This window comes from Mauremys reevesii, linkage group 18, assembly GCF_016161935.1.
Source record: "Mauremys reevesii isolate NIE-2019 linkage group 18, ASM1616193v1, whole genome shotgun sequence".
In the NCBI taxonomy this organism is placed as follows: domain Eukaryota; kingdom Metazoa; phylum Chordata; order Testudines; family Geoemydidae; genus Mauremys; species Mauremys reevesii.
Window position 1 is genome coordinate 5,257,259 of NC_052640.1, and position 23,919 is coordinate 5,281,177.

At 41.7% G+C, this 23,919-nt stretch overlaps 1 protein-coding gene across 6 annotated transcripts in view; it reads left to right on the forward strand.

Annotated features, from left to right (window-relative positions):
* The first annotated feature begins 50 nt into the window (after window positions 1-50).
* The window catches only part of NAA25 (N-alpha-acetyltransferase 25, NatB auxiliary subunit), a 46,279-nt gene continuing 22,410 nt past the window's right edge, over window positions 51-23,919 (forward strand). The window contains exons 1-11 of one of the 6 annotated variants that reach the window (XM_039505173.1): window positions 51-81; window positions 8,668-8,753; window positions 9,552-9,690; window positions 11,768-11,886; window positions 15,408-15,482; window positions 16,452-16,559; window positions 18,035-18,113; window positions 19,155-19,266; window positions 20,581-20,670; window positions 21,469-21,638; window positions 23,409-23,521. In XM_039505173.1, the coding sequence (XP_039361107.1) occupies window positions 66-81; window positions 8,668-8,753; window positions 9,552-9,690; window positions 11,768-11,886; window positions 15,408-15,482; window positions 16,452-16,559; window positions 18,035-18,113; window positions 19,155-19,266; window positions 20,581-20,670; window positions 21,469-21,638; window positions 23,409-23,521 (1,107 nt within the window). In that variant the 5' untranslated portion in view covers window positions 51-65. Of the gene's footprint in view, window positions 82-2,650; window positions 2,678-2,779; window positions 2,799-3,013; window positions 3,112-3,884; window positions 3,912-8,667; window positions 8,754-9,551; window positions 9,691-11,767; window positions 11,887-15,407; window positions 15,483-16,451; window positions 16,560-18,034; window positions 18,114-19,154; window positions 19,267-20,580; window positions 20,671-21,468; window positions 21,639-23,408; window positions 23,522-23,919 lie in introns of those variants that run through there. The other 5 variants (XM_039505177.1, XM_039505175.1, XM_039505176.1 and 2 more) reach the window with 5 other exon arrangements.

The window sequence follows — 23,919 nt, forward strand, 5'->3', positions numbered from 1 at the left end:
GGTGTTAGGATTCCAGGCAATGACAGTAAATTACTTTCCTGGGCAGGCCTCCAAGCTGTAGGGGAATGAACCTGAGGGAAGGTGTGTATAACTAGACACACAATATTACACAGGTGCCAGACACAGGCCTTTGAAATGCAGTAAGGAAGGGATTCTCTGTTGGCAACTTTGAAAAACTAAACTCTAAACTGTCTATTCCTTACTTTTTCCTGTTGATGGGGCAGAAAAGGAGATCGTCCGTTTTTTATTTTTGGGCAGGGTGGCTGGGTGCTGGGGTTTGTTTGTGTTCTGGCTGTGTGAGTTTGCTTTGTAAATTGTGTTATACTACAGAATTCTAACTTTCTTTGATTGAAGCTGCTTTAAGATTGTGTTCTCATACAACATCCCCTTCAAGTATGTTCTGAGAAAGCGCCCATATACCTACGAGTCTAACTCCACTTGAGGTACAGAGAGAAGTGTTTTAAATATAGCACAGAAATACCCCGGTCTCATTTCAAGTAGTCACAGAGGTGAAAACGTTTGTGGTTTTTTTTAAGCTTTATGTTTATATGGGCAAGAGTTGAATGGACTCAATAGGGGAAGGCATCTGTGAGAACAGTATGTCATCCTACCAAATTTTCTAGCATTTGCTGCATATACAATATTGTACAGAATGCTTAAATTAGAGCGCCACCTGGTGGCTCTACTTCAGTGACGCATGAGCCACTCTCCCATAAATTTTTTTGAGAGCAGAAAACAAGGCATGATGTCATGAGGAAGGGAGTAGCATGGGAGTAACCCAGCACCAGGAAGGATTAATCTCCAAATAGTGAAACACTCTGCTTCCAATTATCAGTCCCTAAACCAAACAGTACCCCTTCTCTAAATCTAACCTGGAGGGGGTTTGGTAGCTATTTAGAACACTTCTTAGGTGACAGCTTTTTTTCTTCTGTGATTATGGCCTGAAGTCTGAAAGCTTTTTTGAGAGTATAAAATAATAATAATAAACACATACTTAACACTGATTGTAACTTGGGCCTTGATGTGAGATTGAATTTCTGATATTGGACAATACTTATCTACAGAGTGGCAGTGGACAAGATTGTCAGTTATTATTGTGTTACATGGTTATTTACAAACTTAAAGTTCAAATGATGAATGAAAATCTGAGGCAACTTTTGAACTGTCCTACTTGCCAGGAGTGGGGGATCTTGCAGCAACTGTATAAAGTGTGATGTGTGAGCTGTGTTGAATTTGGTGACAACAGTGTGATTTGATTTTGGCATTTGGCGAGGACTGAAGACAAAGGCAAACTTCACTGCTAACATAAGGAGAGGCAACTCAAGTTATACCGCTGCTGAATTAGGCCCAGAAGCTGTTCCCCCTGTGATGCTTCATCCTAATCTTGTAATTCTTCCTTATTTATTTTCTTCATATTAATTTTTATTCTTCATAGACTAACTTGTACAGAGGAGTAAATAATATACATACATTACTAATTTACTGTACCTGAAAAGTGCCAGCTTGATAGCCCCAGAGGCTGAAATCCTCCCTATAACCTCCTACCAGATACAGCCTGGGAGTAGCAGTGGAAGCTCCCCCATGCTGCTTCAATCTTAACGTGAAAGGACCATCTCTAGGAGTGAGAAGGTGGGAGTTCAGATTCTGAACCATTCAGTCCTTGGCCTCTCTGATGAGAATGCCAACAAGCTAGCCAATCAGTGTCAATTATTTTTGCCACCCTGACATTAGAGGGAGCTCTAGAAGGGATTGTGCCTCAACTCGTGCTTCAGCAGAGCTCTGCAGAACACAGGAAATGCATGCCTGCTGAGAAATTTATGACTGTGCATTGTGCTCTCTCCACATCACAACTAGCCACTTCTTAATTGGTGTGGCATGGGGAATACTGCCCTGGCCTCACCTCCTCACTGTTTCTTTTGAAAGCCTAGGGTGCACTAGCAAGGAACCATGGTGGCACAGAGACTGCAGTTGTTCCTTGCCTCTCCACAGGAGACAGAAGAGCCAAGCCACACTGCCACATTTCTCTGTGTGGAGAAGGCCAAGAGGACCCACTTCAGAGGAAGAAACTAAGGCAGGGATGTTGCAGGGCTGCCTCATCTGCCTTTGCCATACTGGGTCAGACCAATGGTCCATCTAGCCCAGTATCCTGTCTTCTGATGGTGGTCTATGCCGGGTGCTTGACAGGGAATGAACAATGACCAAGTGATCCATTGCATTGTCCACTCCCAGCCTCTGCACAGGACTCGAGCGTGAATGACAGTAAAAATGCAGCTCTCTGTGCAGCTGGCTGGGAGCTGAAAAAGACTTTACCCAACTCAAACAGAAGAAGGAAGTGAGATAGGAGGAGCATGATTAATAAGACTTTGCATTTGTCTACGCTTATCATCCAAAACCCTCAAAGTGCTTTGCAAGGAGTAGATAAAACTCCCGACTCCCTTCTGAAGTACTAGACTGATGATGTGTGGATGTGCACCCAGGCCAAAGCTTACCAGTGGGTGGAAGGAGAGCAGCTCACCTGTTGGACACGGCCATAGGCCTCAGTTACTTTAGGGGCAGGTGGGGACAAGCAGAGCTCTGGGTGGTCGCCCCAGGGCTGCTGTGAAGCTCCGAGCAGGCAGCAAGGGCCATGCAGAGGGGGCACCACCCTGCAGTGTTTTAGGCCCGGCAGGGTGCGGGGGTGAGATGGGGGGACCTCGCGGCAGGCCCTGGGCGGCATCGTGCAAGGGCGGGAATAGGGGGCCGGAGAGCTCAGCGCCCCGGGGAAATGCCCGGCCACGCGAGCCGGGGGGAATAGCGCGGTAGGCCCAACCCCGCGGCCATGAGGCGAGACGGGGCGGGGGGCTGCTGGCTCCCGGCCGGCGCTGTCACCACAGCCCGCGGGCTCTCGCGGGACACGGCCCTATGGCGGTGGGGGAGTCCGGGCCCGGCCGGGGCGGAGGCCGCGGCCCACCAGCCAGCCAGCCCCGGCCTCTTTACCCTCCCCCGCCCCCCGGGCCGAGCCTGGCCGGTCCCGCCGGCGCGGCGGCTGCGCACTGCGGTTCTGCGCTCTCATCATGGCGGCGCGGGGCCATGTGCAGGACCCCAACGACCGGCGCCTCCGGCCTATCTACGGTACCGACCCCACCGGGGCTGCCCCCGCACCGCGGCTGGCACCCGGCACCCCACCCCGCATGACCAGGCCGCGCCGCGGCCACGGCCTCGCGTGGTTCCCTCCGACCGCCGAGCCCCGCTGGGCCGGGAAGGGACGGAGACTCGGACCCTCCCCACCCCCGAGCTCCTGCAGGGGAGCCCCTTGCGTGAGGGGGAGGCGCCCCTCTCCAGCGCCTTCTCTCGGGCGCCCTTCACCCCCTAGCCTGCCCTTCTGTGCCCCCCAGCGCTGCCCCCACAGGGGCCCCTCACCCCGTCCCAGGCGCTGCCCCCACAGGGGCCCCTCACCCCTCCTCGGGGGCCCCAAACCCCCAGGTCCCCCCACAAGCCCTGGAGGCGGGGTGATTTCCCTCCTCACTTAGGGTGACCAGATGCCCCAATGTTAGGGGTTTGTTTTATAGAGGCAACTATTTCTCTCCCCGCCCCCCCCCAAAAAAAAGGTGTCCCAATTTTTCACACTTGCTGTCTGTTCACCCTGTCCCCATTATAAGCTCTGTTGTGCTGGTTTGCATCTGATATTGGAAATAACATGTGAAGGGGCTGATCACTACTAAGCTTCCTTCCCTGAAGCACGTGGGGCCACCATGGGGTAAAGAGGCTTTACCTAGTGTAGACCCCCTGCTTGGGCTAGGGAGGAGAGAATTTCCCCACTTCTCCTCACCCCTTACAAATCTGTGATTAATCATTACTGGTATTTTGAAGTGCTAAGCCCAGGATCGCTAAAGGAGCTATTATTGCAAATGGTCAGTGATTTTATTTACATGGTGAGAAACTGAGGGATTGGCCCTTTCTTCCTCTACCCGGTTGGTCTTTGGCCTTATGTTACTGTTTAGCCCTCAACACCACCTTGGTACTGTTCAAGGTAAAATGTAAGGAGCATCCCTGCCCCAATTAGCTCACAGTCTGTTAGGGTAGTATAGTGGTTTATATCTACAATTGGGAGCTGGGGGAGCAAAATTCATTGTTTGCATGATAGTAGCACCCACAGTATACTAAGTGCTGGACACTATCCCTGCCACAAATAACTTCTTTCTCCTGCCTCCTCCATCCAGAAACTGATCCCTGTCTTCAACTATTAATTTCTCACCAGCATTAGAGAATGTGTTTGTCTTATTCCACTTCTGTATATTTTTCTGTAGGTTACATTACCCTTTGCTAAATATATTGCCCATGCTTTAACTTGCTGTGCAGCTTTGATATCCTTCCTGCCTTGTCTTCCCACACTTGGAAACCTCCCAATTCTCTAACTCTTGGGGGGAGAGAAGAGAATGGTATAATTTCTTAATGCAGAAAATTCTTTCTTTAATACACCCTTGGACAATTGCCATGTTAATTTCTTTTCCTCCTGGTTAAGAGAATTGTGTTCCCAGTTTATTTTGTTTTGCACAAAAGATTGAGAGACTTGTAAGAGTGGATGCATATTTTTTAATGCAGAATTGAGCTTTCTTTCCCCATCTGCCTTTGCAAACAAACATCAAATCTTCCCCATGCAAAACTGATTTTTAAGTTAGAAACTCACTTATCTGTGAAACTAAAAGGGGTGAGAGAAGCCACACACTCTTTAAAGCTGTTGACTGAAATATTGGGGCACCTAGATATCATAGTGATGGGTATACAAAAATCAATAGAGAGAGAAAGCAGTGAAACTTTTACAAGAGAGTAGTCTTGTTCAGCAACCTCCTGTCTTAAGGATATTTTGAGGCAGACTTTTAAGTATTGCCTGCAGTTCTTCTCCAGCTTTATTAGGAGGCACATTGGTTAAGAAAGTAGTAGAAAAAATTTGCTCTATATTTGTGCATGTGCCACACTGGGATGTTGTTAAACTTCTAGAATCCCAGAACAGGTAATTTAGAGAGCGCAGAAAATGTGCTTGACTTCCACATGCAAATAAATCACTGGTTAGAAACACAAGGGGAATTGCATTTGGTTAGGGATGAACTTATTTTCTTAAGTGCACCATTCATGTTTTAAGTACTTGTCTCACAAAGAAAACTTTGCAGTTAGACCCCTGCATCCCAGGTTGAGTTCTGGTGAAATCAATGGATGCAGTTCTCTTTATGGGATTGGGGCCATAGCTACTTCTATTTGGTGTTAGTTAAAATACTGTAAAGAATACAAATACATTGTTATATTAAAGAAAAATAAACATTCCTTACAGAAATTGTAATTGTAGCTCTCTAGTTTGGTTCAGTGTGATGTACTGAAAGTTTTTCTGAATTTTCTGTGGCATGCTCCGGTTGCTGGGCTTTGTATGTAGTGATAAATTTGCAAAGTAACTTCTTAAACTAGAAAAAATTCAAATGTTAACTGTTAGAAAAACTGTAACTTAAAAAATTAAGCCAGAAGACACTGAAATATACTGACATTTTAACTGAGATGTATTTTGATGTTTCAGCCCCTAGTAGCTGTCAGAGAGAGTGTAATGCCTTTTAAAAGTGCAATGTGCTGAGTGCATAGTGTTGGTTCTAGAAAGCTTCACTGGGAACCTAAGGTGTTGTAGTTAATATTTGGTATTTATAGTCCTTAATAAGTGAAGCATGGCTTCTTAAACATGTAATTGTGTGGCTTTTATTAAAGGCCAAAAAGTAAACAGATTTTGTGTGGAGTGAAGGTTCTAGTTACTTTGCTTGTATCATCACTTTTCTGTTTGTACTGTGTACTTGATTTCTCAGTATGCCTTGACAGTTATGTCTGTCTTTTATCTTAATTTGTTGTACATTAATCAGGAAGTTAATTATGTTGCATTTCCGTTCATTTAAAATCTCCACCCATAGACTTGCTATTAATAATCTGTACTCTAATATTTTTCTTTAGTTTAAGTTTTTTTGTGATAAATGGAAGATGCCAGTTCTTTTGGTTCCTGAGAAACTTGTTCATGTTATTGACAAGACATAGTCCTTATTCTGCTACTATTCAGAAAGCCTTGTGACTTGTGTGTTACACTGCTACCTATAGCAGAGATCTTATCAGTGCAGCTAGATAAGTTTAACAACTCCAAGACAGTCAGTGCAAACTGGATACTGAAGGAGTGTGCGTGTACTATGAAATACAAATCCGTGAACCAAAAACCCATCAATTTATAGTGAGGTTACCAGCTTGTTCTATTTAATACTTTTTAAAACGTCTGTATTCGGCAAATCTTTAAAGCAGTGGTCCCCAACGCAGTGCCCGCGGGCGCCAGGGCATCTGTGTGCGCCTGCATACTGTCCGGCGGACGAGCATCTGCCGAAATGCTGCCAAGAAGCAGCGTCATCCAGAGGCATCACCGCCAAAATGCCACTGATTTTTTACGGCGACGCCTCTGGATGACGCTGCTGCTTGGCGGTATTTTGGCGGATGCTCGTCCACCAGCCACAATCCTCGGTGGCTCGTCGTCCGGCACCCGCCAGACAAAAAGGGTTGGAGACCACTGCTTTAAGATCTAACAAGCCGGGAAGGGCATTGGAGAGAGGTTGCTGTGCATCCTTTTCAGAACAGCCACGTCTTATAAAGTCATCATATCATTTTACCCTGTTAGTTGAAATACTTGAGAGTTTTGTTTTAGTTAGTATGGACAGAGTGCACAATGTGCGCTTAACCTATACAATTCTCCCCCCCCGGCCCCAGATCATTTAGCAGTGGTTTAATTCTTTAGCACAGATACTACCATAGAGGCAAATGTTACAGGCTACTGAATGTAAATCTCGGTAATGTGGATATGAATTTTGTAGAATATGGCAGGAAATGACTACGGGTCACCTTGTTAACTCAGTGGAATCCGTCCTCACAAGAAATGCAGTCCTAGCAAGAAAGTGTATAATTTAATTTCAGTTAGCTAGTGTTAGCGCCTTACCAGGAATTTAGAAGAAAATTAGGAACGCTTCACTTATGCTTTTTGGCTCATTGGATACATCCCAGTTGTTTTACGCTAGGTTTAGGTTAACAAGTCTCAAAAAGTCTGATGTGGTGCAAAGATTGAGTGGGTTTATTGTTCTCGTCTCAAATTAATCTCTTATTCTGATTTCAGTAATTTTCAAATAATCTGACTGTATCCCATTGGAGTTAGAACTGAGAATAATGATATGAAAATGAGAAAAGAAAAATTTAAACTGTATAGCCACATTTTTCTAAAGGTATGTCAACACTGCAAAAAAAATATTAAAAAATCCACTTTGGCAGCAGGTCCTAGAGCCCAGGTCAACTGACTCAGGTTCACAGGGTTTGCGCAATGAGACTAATAGTGTAGACGTTCCTGCTCAGGCTGGAGCCCAGGCTCTGAGACCCTCCCCCCTCACTGGGCTATTTTTAGCCGTGTAGTGTGAACCCGAGTCAGTTGACCCAGGGTTTTGTGCAGTGTTAGACATACCTTAAGAGATGAGAATAACGAAGTCTTGTTCATGACTTGCGGGAAGTCTACTCTACAATATTAAGTCGACCTAAGTTATGATGACGTACAGCCACCCACTGTAACTAAATAACTTTTTCATGTCCACACTGTGCTCCTTGAATTGGTGATGCCTGTCCTCACCAGGAGCAGTTGCACTGATTTAAGTGTCAGTGTGGGGCATCGTGGAATGGCTTCTGAATGGCAGCAACAGTTGATGTAAGCAATGCAGTGTCTACACTGACACTGCGTTGACCTAACTACATTGGCCTGAGCAGTACACCGCACACAGAGGTGGAGTTATTAAGTCAGTGTAGGGGGCGAGTTACGTTGGCGGGAGCAACATTTTAATGTAGACGCTTACAGATTTAGATTGATGTAAGCTGCATTACATCAAACTAACTCTGTAGTGTAGACCAGGCCATGGGCTGTTACATGCACAGTTACAGTAATAGAAAATAATAAATACTAATTGTGGAATAGTCTCCATGGAGCCAATGAAAGCCTCATTATCCATGTACTGTAATGATAGATTGCAAATGTCTTTTCGGGTCTGATCCACCACCACTTAAATCCATGGAAAGACTCCCTATTAGCCCACCAAATTCACTTCTGCTTGTAACTAGAGCAAAAGGTGTCAGCCTAGTCTTTAGTGAAGAGAGGCTCGTATCTGAACCCATTGTGCCTTGTCATATTATTATAACGTATCCTGAGCTTTTATCAGGAAAGACCAAAAGAGTCTCTTACTGTACTTCGTGTTGGGATGACTGAAACTAGAACAAACAAGATGTATTTCTTAGGCCTTGGCTACACTTGCAAATTTGCAGCGCTGCAACAGGGTGTGAAAACACACCCTCTCCAGCGCTGCAAAGCGCCAGTGTATTCCCCACAGGGAGGTGGAGTACGGACAGCGCTGGGAGAGCTCTCTCCCAGCGCTGGCGCTTGAAAGCGCTGCCGAGGCAGCGCTTTGAAGTGCAAGTGTAGCCAAAGCCTAAGATGCAGTGTGGAAATGGTCACTGAACAGGCATTCAGTAGTTGTGAACTGAACTGAACATTATCACTCTTAGAGCACAGACCTTCCCCCCTCCTTTAGATTAGGGAATAGATATCCATCTTTTCTTTGCTGTCAGTTGTAATCACTGTGTGTTTTTATGTAGATTATCTTGATAATGGCAATAATAAAATGGCAATCCAGCAGGCAGATAAACTGCTAAAAAAACACAAAGATCTTCACTGCGCTAAGGTAAGTTCATTATGTTATTTCTGATTTATTTTTTTAAACAGAGCCCACAATGTTTCTTAAAATCTTTCAGAAGGTTAATAGAACACTTTAAATCATGTAATATCATGTTTGTTTGAAAATGTGTTAAGAAATGTTACTTTCTAAATTGCAAAATTCTGCCCTTTGGCTGCTATGATGTTACCAGGGCTTCTGCTGTTCTATCCCTCTTCCAGGCTTCTGGCTACTGATGCAGCTGCTACTTGTCAAAGCTTTCCCAAGCTGCTGGAGAGTGAAACAGATGTGAATACGTGTATTGTTTGTTTCTCTTCTGACCACATAGTTCTGAATAGCAGTAGTGAAAACTGGTGAGACTGGTTGGTTTTCACTCTGCTACAGCTAGGGAAAATTGAGCAGCAGCAAAAGCACTGAAACTGGCAGTCTACACAGACTGAGGAAGGCAGCACTGCATCATTTTACATCAGTGGTTTTCAACCTTTTTTCATTTGCGGGCCCCTAAAAAATTTTGAGTGGAGGTGCAGACCCCATTAGAAATCTGAGACGTAGGTTGAAAACAACAGTTTTACACTATTCACATTTGGAAAGTTTTCTTTGCAATCATAAGGGTTACGCCCCCCCCCCCTTATTTTTATTTTATTAAATGGAAGCTTAGATTGTTCAGAAATTGATGGCACTCAAGTCCCTTTCTCACCATGGGCAAGTGGATTTTTCTCTAATAATGATTCTTTGTTTCAAAATAAGTTTTTCTTCTGTAGATGGTGGCAATTTTTTTTAATAGCTGCTTCTTTATTACATGTGTAGGTTTTAAAGGCAATCGGCTTGCAGAGAACTGGGAAACAAGATGAAGCATTTGCTCTCGCACAAGAAGTAACAGCACTCGAACCTACAGATGACAACTCTTTGCAAGCACTAACTATCCTTTACCGGGAAATGCATAGACGTAGGTTTTTTTATTTTACTTTTCTCCTGCAAATTTCAGCTTCTTGATCATAATTATGTAACCTTTCCTTGGGGCTTCCTTTAAAATGAATTGTTGTCCAAAATTCAAAGGGAAATTTACAAAGTCCAGTTTATACACATGGGCACTTTAATAGGTGGTTCAGACATGGGATTCAGATGCCCAGTTTGGCACAGAACTGCATAAATGCCCCTTTGACATGCAAGTTTCTGTTTGGGCATCTTAAAGCAAGATGTTCTGGTCAGGCTCCTATTATTGAAAATTGGGTCCAGAGTAATTTTAACATTGTATGTTAGTCATAATATCAAACAAATTCATTCAAATTTATTCCAGCAAAAACCCTGTGATGATGATGTTATTACTTTAAATAGGAATAATGTAAATCATAAACGGCTTATACTGTATATGAACTTCAAAGAAGCAATTTAAAATAATGTATATAGACACAATCAAGGAATCTAGCCCCTCAAAATGGCTTTAGAAGTTGTGTGGCAGACTTAAAGGGGAAATCCTGACCTCTCCCTTTCCTGTTACTCTTTTGAAAACAATTCATCTGAATCATAACTTCTTGGGTCATTTATTAAACAAAGTTGTGCATGCTTACTATGAAAGAGAAAGCATATGTGGTTTGGTTAGTCTGCAGCACAAGGAGATACCTTATCACTATCCTGAGGACGTGTCAGTAATGTTCGTCATCAGGTTTATTGCAGAAATGATTTTAGATTGAAAAACTGATTTTTTTTTACATGAGAAGGTGCAACTGTCCAGGGCCATTTCTTAACATATAGCAACCTCTTGTGTCCTTTACTAGTTAATTTTCCAGTACATAATCTTTGCTTTGTTAAAGCACTTTTATTGTAATAATATGAAACCTCTTCATATCTGCCTTTAAATCTTTATTTCTACAATTCTTAACTTAAAAACCAGAAAAATATAAACATAAATAGAACTGAATGTAGTACACATAGAAATTAATTATTCAAGAATATATAAAATCATACTAAACCTTATTAACAATAATACCTTGCACATATATAGTGCTTTTACTTGAAGAATTATTTGAATTTTTAAGAAAAGTACATTCAATAATGATTGTGTGAGTAAGTACAAATAATTTTTGGGTGCGATGGGGACGAGGGATGTTAAAATCAAATACAAATAGTGTTTAGGTATCCTAAATATCTAATCATAATAGGTCTATATTAATAGGTTTATCTTGAAATAAATTATCTTTGTATTAAATTATTAAAGGAGATGGAAAGCATAAAAGTCACTTGGGAAACATCAGGGCTTTTTAGTGTATAGCATAGTCGCTCCTAATACGTTAGGCAGTGGTTCTCAAACTGTATGTCAGAACCCCAAAGTTGGCCATGACCCCATTTTAATGGGGTTGCCAGGGCTGGCGTTAAACTTGCTGGGGCCTGGGGCCAAAGTGTCCCGTAAACCCCTCTGCCTGGGGCCGGAGCTTTCAGTCCTAGGTGGCAGGCCTCAGGTTACAGACCCCCGCCCAGGGCTGAAGCCCCCAGGGCAGCGGGGCTCAAGCTTCGGTCCCCCATCCTGGATTGTGTAGTGATTTTTGTTGTCAGAAGGGGGTCGCGGTGCAATGGCGTTTCAGAACTGCTGCATTAGAGAAGTTTCCTTAAAACAATTTAAACTTGAGGAATTAATTCTGTCTTAATAAATCATTTATTTAAAGTAGACAGTCTCCTCGTGACCCAAGTACAAATCTTGAATTGGTGTAATGCCCCCAAATGGGTGAATTTGGAAGTTTTTTAACCCCAACACATGATGTACCTGAAAGCGTTCAGTACGTTTCTGAATGTTTTAGTCTTTTTATTTATTTATTTATTTTTACACACACTCTTTTTCTAAACATTTCTCTTTCTTGCCTACTGTGTGTTTGTGGGGCTTGCGGTGCTGGGGGAGATACACTCAACACCTGTAAGAACTGGTCTAATTGAATTACTCTGCAAAGTATCCCAGATGTTATCTTGAGGTAGCTGCTTTATAACTTTATATTCCAAATGTGTGTGAACTGAAACATCTGTTTTTGGTTTAGCGGAGTTGGTAACAAAACTTTACGAGGCAGCTGTAAAGAAGGTTCCCAACAGTGAGGAGTATCATTCTCATCTCTTCATGGCCTATGCCAGGGTCGGGGAATACAAGAAAATGCAACAGGTACCTTCATCCATTTCAGTTATAGTCATCATAGGTGTCGCATTTAACAATAGTGGGGGCAAAGTTCTTAGACAGAAGTGTGGTTTTTGTTTTGTTTTTCCTCCAGTTGATGGTCGCCAATGAAAAAACATAACTAATAAATCTAACATTTCCCTAAGGCTCTTTTCTGTATCATACTGTATTACTGACCAGCACCTTATAAATTATATTTAATTTTCTAGAAAGCTGAGCTGAATCAATATTAAAATTCTACATCATGATTCAATATTTGATACAGGGTTGGTTAGACAGAACTACTACTCAGATTTTTGTTTTTTATATAAAAGACAATTGCTTCCTTTCTCCTTTAAAAAAAGGATAACTTTATGAACTGTCATCTGTACTAATGCAGTATGTTGGTTGGCCTTCTTGGTGTAGTAGCTTCCTATTGATACCTATATCAGAGAGTACTAAGTTTACACATAAGGGAAGGGAGTGTATTAGGCAGGAATATTTAGCTTTACTGAGAGCTCCTGAGGGCCACAATGTCAAATAATGTACAAACTTTTAAAGTTTTCTTTCTTCCTTTTTTTTTTTTTTTTTCTTGCCCGCACTCTTATCTCTAGAAACCAGTATGGAGTTAAACTGTGCAGCTTGTATTTTGATAGAAGAAAAGCTTAGTTGTTTTTTCTTTACATGCATCTTGGTTTTCAGTTGGCAAGACAATCTCATGCCTGTTAGTTTTGTTTTTCATTCTTCCCAAATTAGGTGCCTGGAGAATGCCTATAAATGGAAGTCTCTTTTCAAAGCGTACACACACTCCCTCTTTTATGTATAAAAAGGCACAGGGAAGCAGGCAAATTGATTCCAGGCTCTCTCTTCCCACTGTATTAAAGTGACTCGAATCTCTGTACAAAGACCCTGTCTCCTCAACCAAAAAATAAGAGTTGAACAATGGTGATTAATCTCTGTGTGGCCCAGCTGTAAGTGGCTTAATTCGATTGGGTACTGAATCATTGGTATATATGGTGCCTTAGAGAATGATTAACTTTTTATCAAATGACTCTTCATAAAAGGCTTAAATCTGCCATATCATTGTAAAATCATTGTGTCTCATTTCAGATCTGTCCTGAATTGGTAGGTTAATTTAGACTGCTACTTAAAAATAGTTCTTATTTTACTCAGTACTTTTAGTATTAATTTAAAAATAGCTGTAGATTTGACTACAGCACCAAGGAATGTATCTGGTTTACTAATCCCTAAATTTGCTACGACTGTGCTTGTTACCTACTTGACCCATGTCAGTGAGACTGAAGTCTCAGAACAACCAACTACACCAATCTCTTGCAAGCTGTGACATTGCACTGATATATGCATATCACCAAGTTACAGCTTTATTAATCAGCGGGAAATATATATGCCTGCAAAGTGCTAAATACCAATACAGAGAGAACTGATTTATTCTTGTTTGACATACCTGCATCTGAATATCAAAACAATTTTGGATTTACAATTTTTTCATACTAAAAGGGCTAGATTCTAGTCTGATTTGCAATGTATCATGCAATACATGATATTGCACTTGTGCAGAAAGAGAACTTTTGAGATATGCTATGATAGTTGTGAGTTGGATATTAATCTAATCTTAAAATTTTGCTTGTTTTAATGGATTTTGTTTTGTTTGCATAGAAAGAGGCTTCAAATAATTCTTGATTGGCCTTGACTTTAATGTCTTAAATAAGGATTATATTTATACTGCTAAATGGGAACACAGAATTAGTTTGCTTCATGCTTGCTTATGTTAAAAATGATTGTGCATGTCATTTTTATTTTGGGTTTTACAAAAAAAAATCAGTTACTGCCATAATTTTTATATAGGATACTCTTTATATATAATTCTAGACAGCCATCTGTGTGTGTTCCATTTAAAGAACTTGTTGATTTCAAAAGAAACAGGCATAAGCATACATTTACATTTCAGGGTTCAAAATCATTAGGATCCTGAGATCTCTAATAATGTCAGGCCATCTAAAAATGAAGTCTGTTGCTCTCCCAGATTAGCAGTGCTAAGGAGGTAAAAGGTCTAGAAAATGATGAATTGGTCTATAGGTAAAGTGTACTTAATTTATGGCTGAGTTAAGCAAAGTCCTTTTTTGCTGCTCTGACAGCTAAATTGATTGTGTAGAACTCTGACCAGAATCTTTTTTAAAAAAAAAAAAAAAAGCTTTTTGCATAGATTTGCTGTGATGCAAACATCCTTCAGTAAGAAACCTCGTTGTTTACTCTAGGCCAATATATAATGCTACTTTACTAGCTGTATATGAAATATGAAATTCAGACATTTCACCTTCTAATAATTGTACTCTTAGCTGGAATATTGAATGGAAAATACCAGTCTTATATGGATACAAAATGTTACGTAAATGCTAAATATTCTGTTCAGACCGTTGTACAAACATGTATCTGATTAGATTGTCTAGTTTGGTAATGCTCGTAAATGGCAAACATAGGGTGTTTTTGAATGGGTATCTACTACTGCACCTAAGGATTCAAAGGGATGCAGACTTCAGACAGAGATTGACTGAATGGAGGGTGAAAATAAACCATCTTTTGTTGCATCCTGTCAGACTTTAAATGAAAGGCCTGAAAAAGAGAATCAGTCTCACTATGGGATTGGGCCTGCTTTGAGCAGTGGGTAGGACTAGATGACCTCCTGAGGTCCCTTCCAACCCTGATATTCTATGATTATAATCTGAAAACAGACAAGAAACAATTTGTAGAAATGAACAAGGAATAGAGTGTGTTTCTTGCAAAAGTAGCTTAGCTAATGTAAAATATTATATACTGTGTAGATGTAATTTATCAATTTAAAAACTCGGAAGTAAATATAGGAAAGTTCAGTCTTCATTTATTTAGAGACATAATGCTTGTGTGAGGAATGTGTGACTAAGAATAGCTTCCATTCTAAGTTAAGTGACTGAAGACTTGGCTGTCTGTTGATATTTAGGGCCATATTTTCAACTGGGCATCTCTTCAGCTGTCTCTTGTGCCATATGCCTTCAAAATCGGAACACATGCATGTGCAAGTTAAAATGTTCAAATGCAGGTGTTTACATTTGCAAAGCGTGGGCTTGGTTTTATGTATACAATTGAACATGTGCAAAAATGGAGACCAGAGCTGAAAACTTCCCTTAATCTGCAGAAGTAGGTAGTGTGTGTACGCACACATGCACCCTGTATCTAAAGCTATAGACTCTTCAAATAATCACTCTTCTAGAAATGCCTTTCCAGGCCAGCTGAAGCTATAATACACTTAAAAAAGTAGCAGCAGATGGAGGGAGAGAAACTGCATAACTACAAACATAGATCTCAGTGGAGGGTGTTTCCTAGGGAGTATATCCAGTTGGGGTTAATAAATTCTTATCTGGTCGCTAATCCTCAGGAATTGTTTGTCACTGTTGTCATCACTCTTCACTTTCTATAATGCAGCTTATAAATTGAAGCATTTTTGAAATGATGGATACATGTCTTATATTTTTCAGGCTGGAATGGCACTTTATAAGATTGTCCCCAAAAACCCTTACTACTTTTGGTCGGTGATGAGCCTAATTATGCAGGTGAATACAGCATTTTAATTTAATTAAAGACTTTAACAGTGGCTGTAATGTTACTATTGAGATGTTCTGGGTGTTTTCACATTATGAAAAATACCCAATAGCTTTCTTAAATAAGCTGGCTGGCTGCCTGCCAGCATTGTAGGGTGCTACTGTTTCTGTATAAAATCAGTGTAAACACTGAGCCCTCCTCAAATCTATATTTTCTGTGTGGTCCAGAAACTTACCTGGTATTGCTCGTCTCTTAGATGTCAGGATTCCTACAACAATAAAATCAAAATATGCTATTTTGCACTAGCACAGATAACAGACTTGAGCGTTAATCAAACTTCCTGACAGACCTCCTTCAGGGTGTGTCTATGCTATGGACTTACAGTGGTACTGCTGCAGCTGCACGACTGTAAAGTCTCCCGTGTAGCCGCTCTGTGCCAACAGGAGAGAGCTGTCCCGTCAGCATAATTAAACCACCCCCAACGAGCGGCAGTAGTTATGGTGGCAGGAGAGTGACTCTCACCGACATAGCACTGTCCACACTGGCACTTTTGTCAGTGAAATTTATTTCAGTCAGTAGGGGAGGTTCACACCCTGACGACAGAAATGCTAGTATAGATATAGCCTTAGTCAGGCAAAAAATAAACATGGAAATAATAATTGTATGCTTTGAAATAATTTGATTGTAGAAGAAATGAATTCAGTAAGTGACTGTTGTATTTTTATTGATAACATGCTGTCTGTTACGTTGTTCTGAGACTCAGGTTGTGAAGAGTGAGCACTTCATTGTACCATCAGTTGCTTCCCCAGCAGCATGTTTTACAAAACGCTGTGTCCATGTATGTAGCTGATGGTAGCCCTGATGGGTATTTTGTGGGTTGTTGCGTGTGTCATGTTTCCTGCGTGATGAAAAAATTAATTTTGAGTTGGACAATAGGAAAGGCTGATAAATTGCTACAGTAATTCTTCTCTCTCCCCTAGTCTATTTCAGCACAAGATGAAAACCTCTCCAAAACAATGTTTTTGCCCCTAGCTGAAAGAATGGTGGAAAAAATGGTGAAGGAGGATAAGATTGAAGCTGAAGCTGAAGTAAGAGTTGCAAATGTGTTTTCTACTTGATTTGAGCATCGTTAATACATTGTATGAGCTTTATGTTATGCTAACAGTATAGCTTAATGGCTTTGTATAGCATACCTAATACTGAGTCTGGTTTCCATTATAGTGCTCTGTAATCTTTTTTATTATTAAGTACACAAAGTAGATGGCTTGCTGGTGATCCAGGGGGAGCTGGCTGGTCAATGCTGGCTCTCCATTTCCAGCTGGTAACTCTCAGTAAAAACAGCTCCAAATATTACTCTCCTAATATTCCTGTTCAAGGGAAGGAATTGCTGTGGTTGCCACAGGGATGTTATATGATTGCTAGTGTGAAGGAAGGTGGCCTATGCAGACATGACTAGAGAGGACATGGTCCGTGAGACAAACTATTAAAGTGTGACCCGCTCTGTGGATGTATAAGAACCCCTAAGATAGAGAACAAGTTCTCTGCCTCAGAAGAACTCACAAACTTAATATAAATACATTGCAGCCAGGGATTCTAGTTTTCAGTTTAAACCAAAAACAGTAGCTGTTGAGATAGTTGCAATAGTAACTTCAAAAGCTGACTTTGAGAAATCATAGAATGGTCAGATTCTTTCAAAGGGACTGTCAGTGAAATACATGTCCTGTTCACCTTTTCCGCTGGTACACATCCTGTCCGTGCTCTCTGGGCTTCTCCTCTTGGTCAAACAAAGCAGTATGGTCAGCAGCTTTTCTTATGTGGTTACACACAGTGCGAAAACATGGGAGACAAAAGAAATGTTGATATTCACATTTGTTTAAAAAATGGATTTTCATTGCTAATTAAACAGACTTCTGCAGTCAAGTGAACCTATCTAACAATTTTCTGGGAAGTCACAAGGTGCAAAAGTAATCAATAACACGATGAAAGTGAGTAAAAATCAGAACTGAAAACTGGAATTTAGTTGAACAGGACAGCAATGTAGAAGCAAAGAGGGGGAGGGGGAATATCAGCAATGCATTTATAAGCACAGGAGGCCCTATGACCAAAGGGAGTTTTGGGAAGAGAAACTGAGAAAGGAGAAGGTGATTGGTGTACAGAAAGTAGGAGACTGCTGCAAGCTCAGCATGAAATAAGGTGTGAAGCAGGGAGCGAGAGGAGGAAGACAAAGGGAGCAGTGTGGAGAGAGGATATAGAGGAGCATAAGGAATGAAAGGGTGTGGAAGGAAGTGAGGGCAGAAGATGTAGGTGGTGTAAAATTGTGAAGAGTTCATTGCTAGATGAAGTGATTCCTTTGTAGTGTTTGTAAAGCCCAGGGGATCCTTTGGGATCAGAGAGCGTTCAATTAAATTCTTGAATTTTCCTTTCTGGTGGCTGTCAGACAGTTTTACAGACAGCGTTGACTTTCTCCTCTTCCTAATGACAGAAACACAAACTGTTTTTATTTCCAGACACTTTTCACTTGTTTTACTTCCAAATGTCAGTGTATCCAAATCTTTCTTCTAAGGTTGAACTTTACTACATGATACTGGAGCGTTTGGAGAAGTATCAGGAAGCCTTGGATGTTGTTAGAGGAAAACTAGGAGGTAACTTGTATTTCAACGCACTGTCAATTAACAACCCCAGCTGTGTGGAGGTTTGCCCCAGGTCTTTTGCTGGGAACTTGTATTATGTGGATTTAATTGATCTGCATGTGTACTCGTTTAAAGATAACTGTAAATTAACTAAACTCATACCAGTAACACACCTTGAGCCCAATTCTGCAGATTTTCTCACTGGTTTCATCCGACTGCTTGTGGTATTACTACACTCAGGAGTGTTCGCAGCATCAATTCCATTATCTGTGTTAAAGTAGCAGCATGTTGTACAAAGGGCAATTATCAGATTAACATAACTGGACCCACAAAATCCCATCATGTCAGCTCACAACTACCATCTTAGAATCAGTGCTGCTAGGGATGGCATTATTCCCCTTCCTCCTAGATGGTTTTAGAGCTTATTTTTCTACCACAAAAGTGAATTTGTAGCTTAAGAGCAGCCAGAATATCAAGGTTCCAGTCAGACTCTACAGTTCTGCACCCAGTCCTATGTCCTGTTAAGGGAAGGTTTTGCACCCGGGCCCAGCAGCTTCTGAGCCATACTTCTAACAGAAAAAGGAGGATAGTGATGTGTTATTGAGAAGATTGTTTTAATAGAGTTTCTGTCCCTCCTTATGTCATATGTTGACCAATAATTAGGCATAAAATGTTTTCTTTCTAATCACAAGTTCAGCACTTTCCTCAGTTGGAAAATAGGTGCTGATCCAGCAAAGACTTTCTAGTGCTGATGCAGCAAGTTGAGGTACTAGGCCTTAAAAATAATTAAATGTTAGGACTCCCAGCTTTTCAATGACAAAGCACTCATTTCTAGCACCATTGGCCTGCAAGATATAGGACCTTAAATCTGTTACTGACCTCTTGGTTTAGCAGTGCTTTTTGGCATTGATCCTGAACTTCAGTCCTGGCCCTCCAGTCTCAGAGAAGAATGTGTTTTCTCTCTTGCATCCCGTGTAGGATAAGATACTTTGTTCTGAAAGTTGTTAAAGAAAAATGACGGATGAAATAAATTCACAACTCTTTCTGATTTAGAGAAGTTGACTAGTGAGCTCCAGAGTCGAGAGAATAAGTGTATGGCGATGTATAAGAAGCTGTGCAAGTGGCCAGAATGCAATGCACTGTCCAGGAGGTTGCTACTGAAAAAGTAAGTTGTGTTCACATCTATGCTACTGACTCACTCTGTGACCTTGGACAAGTCACGTCACCACAGTACCTCAGCTGCTTGTCTCTCCAGGTTTGAGACTGAATGCTTGAAAAGTGTGAGGAGATCCTCTGATGAAAGCTGCTAAGACTGCAAATTATCTTTAGTTCACATGGAAGCTCCACTAACTTTCACAGTGAACAAATGAGTTGTGTAACGTGTGCTTTCCTGAAATAAACAAATTTCATTCTCTATTTCCAGAGGGCCATAGCTTGCTGTCCAACATACTAATTTTCAGAAAAAATGTGAACTTGTACTTGAATTTCATTTCCTACAACTATTTCCTACAATCTAGTTCTCTTAATCTGCCAGGCTTCCTTCTGGTGTCTGATTTACACTACCACTTAAGTCAGTGTGACTTGTCACTCAGGGGTGTGAAAACGACGGGACAGTGCTCTCCCATCGGCATAGCATCGGTTCACCAGATGCGCTACAGTAGTGTAGCTGCATCGGTGCAGCTGCACCCATGTAGCACAGCAGTGTAGACTTGCCCTAGGAAATGCATCTGCTGCTTTGAACATGTCTGTGTATCAGAACAGAGCAAATCAGGATGATCAGATCTGCCTCTGAGAGCAGTCATGAGGGTTTGTTGTAAGGACTAGGACACAGTTAATGGGATTTATAGTGAATCCTGTCTGAAGCTGCCGTCCAAGAGATCAAAAACATCTTACTTAGAAGAACTATTCTTTAACAAAAGGTCGAACGTAATTATAGTGGAAATCCTGGGGAGACTTTAAAGCCTAGAGTCTTGGGGAGGGGCTAGGGGGATGACCTAGCAACAGCTAAGGTTACTACAACTGAAACATTAGATAGAGAGAGACAAGTTTTCAGTTTACTTTGCACATTCTGCAGCACTTTGTATATAGTCAATTTCACTTGTTTGTTGATGATCAGATGCATTTTCCCAGCATTTTGATGGTGCTACTCTTGAACCTGCTCATTCCCTTGTTGGAAAGGCCTTTATAAATGTTAATGGGAGCCAAAAAATTGTAAAAGAACTTAAAATATAAATCTGGACAAGCTGTATCAGAAACTTGAGTTTCTTGAAATATGTTGGTTTTAGAAACCTCTGGTTAACAGTGCCCCTTTAAGATGGGAAATTGTCTAGTGGAAATGGTTCTTAGTGCGTTTTTTCCTATGCGTTTTAATTGTTCTGTGACTTGCAAGATCTAACAATGTTTTTATAAAGGAGTAAACTTGCATGTATGTGTAACATTGTTTGCACTTTCCTTAATTTTGCTCCTTGCCTGTTTTTAGCTCAGATGATTGGCAGTTCTATATAATTTACTTTGATTCAGTCTTTCAACTCATTGACAAATCCTGGACTCCTCCAGCAGAAGGAGAGCAGTAAGTCAACTACTATCCCTGAGGGTTTTTTCCTCTTCATATAGTAGATGTCAAAATCATAGTTTGCCCCTTGATAGTTTTACTTTAATGAAGGGACAGGTAATTTTAAGGTAGTTGAGGGCCACAGAACCCACTAAAACCATTGATGGGCTGGGGTTTGAGACTTGGAGGTTGGGTCCTGTCCCCCCAAGGGAGTGCTGGGAGTGAACTTACCTTGTGGCAACATATCCTGTCCTTCAGAGTTGAGCTCGGCTCCCTGCTCCGGCACCTTGGATCTTGCCACAGTGTCACCTAACACATGAGTAGGCGGGACCCTCCCCCTGCAATTTGATGCCCTCTCTCTGTCCTGACCCTGGGACTGCCAGGTTGCCTACCCCGATCTGGGCTGCAGTGGGAAGAATAGAACAATTTGGCAGGCCAGATGCGGACCCCAAGCCACCAGTTTCCCATCCTTGCTTTAGTGTATCCATATAGGTAAATAGTTGGTGTAAATGCATGCTAATGTAGAGCTCTCTATCTCAAGAGTCATCTTGGCTTCTGGCACATAATGTGCCCGAGCTACTTAGCTGCGGAAGCTGGTCCCTGTTCCAAGAGGGCACTGACCCCTCTGGAGGCATGCGTATTTACTAGAGCTTCCTTAACCTGCTCCCTTCACAGGGTCTGGGTCAGAGAGTCAGTCGAACCTGATTGCTTTGAGGGAGTGATGTTAAGGCATGCTTACCACTTACTGCCAGTGCCTCAGAAATGGGAACGATATAAGAATACTTGCAATCAATACTTGTATCTTTAACTGCACAGCTCTCTGGAAGGAGAAGTGCATTATTCTACAGAACAAGCTGTGAAATTTATAGAGGAGAGGATAACAGAAGAAGCTAAGAGCTCTCGGCCACTTCGGGGACCCTATCTAGCCGAACTGGAGCTGATTAGACGTTTGCGACACAGGGGTTGTAATGATGAATATAAACTAGGTAAGAGCCACTAATTGGATGATAAATTAAACCTTAAGGGAAAGAACACCAACCTAGAACAAGCTCTTTGTACTGGGATCATCAATTTAGTAGTGCCTGATGTAAAGTGTGTGCAGAGATTGCATGCATAAAGCATCTTCAGATGAAAGGTGTTACAGAAGGTCAAATATTATTCTGATAACAATTCTAGAGTGTTTTAGACCTTTTAAAACAAGGTCTTTGGGGGAGATTTCAAAGGCACCTAATCGGTTTAGGAGCACAAACCCAGTGACTTTCAGTGGGAGTTGTGCTTTGATAAAGCCCTTAATAATTTTGAAAATCCTCTCCCTTTGTCATCCTTAGTGTAATCACTGGCTGATATTTCTTTGGGCTCTTTGGCAGTCTTGTAAATGAGAACAATGATGCTTCTTAAATGCACTTATTGGGGGTTTCATGATTTAAAAAAAAACAACTTTTGGGAGTGGAGTAAGGAAGTGGTTTAATATTAGCAGGATTTCTGCAGACCCTATTTAAATTAACGCATTTTGCATTTAGATGCAGGAAAGTAAATATCATCATCATCATCAGATAAATTGTGCGTGGGTAGCTTAAAATATTCTCCTGGTTTTTTTCATCTCTCATTCTTTATCAGATGAGTTAAGGTTTCTGATTGAGTGTAAGATCTGAAATGAAACTATCATGATTTGTAAATCACTGTTTAACTTTGAACATAAGAAATTGCTATGAATAAGTTCATTTGCAGGACTGAAAATTCCTCATAGTTATATTTAGGCTTGGCAGAACTCTACTTTTTCTTTAAATAATTTTGACAGAATATCTGTTTTTAAGCATTTTTTTCTATTTTTATCGGTTTAAATTTTCACAAGTCCTGGAAATTATGGGTGGGAGGATCAGACAGTAATTATTTAATGACAGTCTAATACAGTGGTTCTCAACCAGGGGTCCGGAGCCCACTGCGGGCGCCCCAAGCATAGAATCATAGACTTTAAGGTCAGAAGGGACCATTATGATCATCTAGTCTGACCTCCTGCACAACGCAGGCCACAGAATCTCACCCACCCGCTCCTGTAACAAACCTGTGTCTGAGCCGTTGAAGTCCTCAAATCATAGTTTAAAAAGCAGGTTTCAGGGGGTCCGCCAAGCAGGGCAGGCATTAGACTTGCTGTGGCCCAGGGCAGAAAGCCGAAGCCCCGCCACCCAGGGCTGAAGCCTGGGGTTCCAAGCCCCGCCACCCAGGGCTGAAGCCTGGGGTTCCAAGCCCCGCCACCCAGGGCTGAAGCCTGGGGTTCCAAGCCCCGCCACCCAGGGCTGAAGCCTGGGTTCCAAACCCCGCCACCCAGGGCTGAAGCCAAAGCCTGAGCAACTTAGCTTCACAGGCCCTCCTGTGCTGTGGGGCCCCAGGCAGTTGCCCTGCTTGCTACCCCCTAATGCCGGCCCTGCCTTTTAGATGCAGAAAAACAGATGTTGTGGGCTTTTGAGTTTTTATAGGATGTTGGGGGAGCCTCAGAAAGAAAAAGGTTGAGAACCCCATGTCTAATATGTTCTCAAGCAGCTTTTTTCTTACTTTGCCTAACTGCAAATTTTTGTTATCAATGGAAAAAAATATTTTCTTCGGTTTTTGGCTGTGTCTGGTGAAACTGATGCTCACCAAAATTTACCAATAAAAATCTAATCCTTCCAAGCCTCGTTATGTTGTTGACTTTGCTTCTAAGTGAGCATTTTTTAAAAAAAGATTGAACTGGCTTCTTTATAACTGAGTTTCTTTGTTAGGTGACCCAGAAGAACTAATGTTCCAATACTTCAAAAAGTTTGGGGACAAACCCTGCTGTTTCACTGATCTCAAGGTATTTGTGGACCTCCTCCCATCTAGCCAGTGTACAAAGGTAAGAACAATAGCACTGGGTGAGGTAAAGGGAGGGGTGCTGGAGACTGCTGAGTGCACCAGCTGTCAGCTGAATGCAGCTTTTGACAGTGGTGATGTCAAAAGGAAACTCCCTTTCAGGGAGGGAGGGAATCAGTTTTTTAGAGAAACAAATTGCTGATAATGTAGAACTGGTTAATTTTATTCAAAATTCTGCTCTAACCAGAAAAAAGTGTTTCTTAAAAAGCAAAAATGCCAAAGTTCTGAATAACTTCAATGGGGGTATGTGTGTGTGTGTGTCTCTCTCTCTTTTTGTTCCTGCAACGTGACTCCCAGGCATAGAGCATGCATGGAGTAATTCAGTAACTGTTTGTAGGACTGAGCCGCCTTCTTGCAGTTCTGAGGTGTCCCATCACTTCT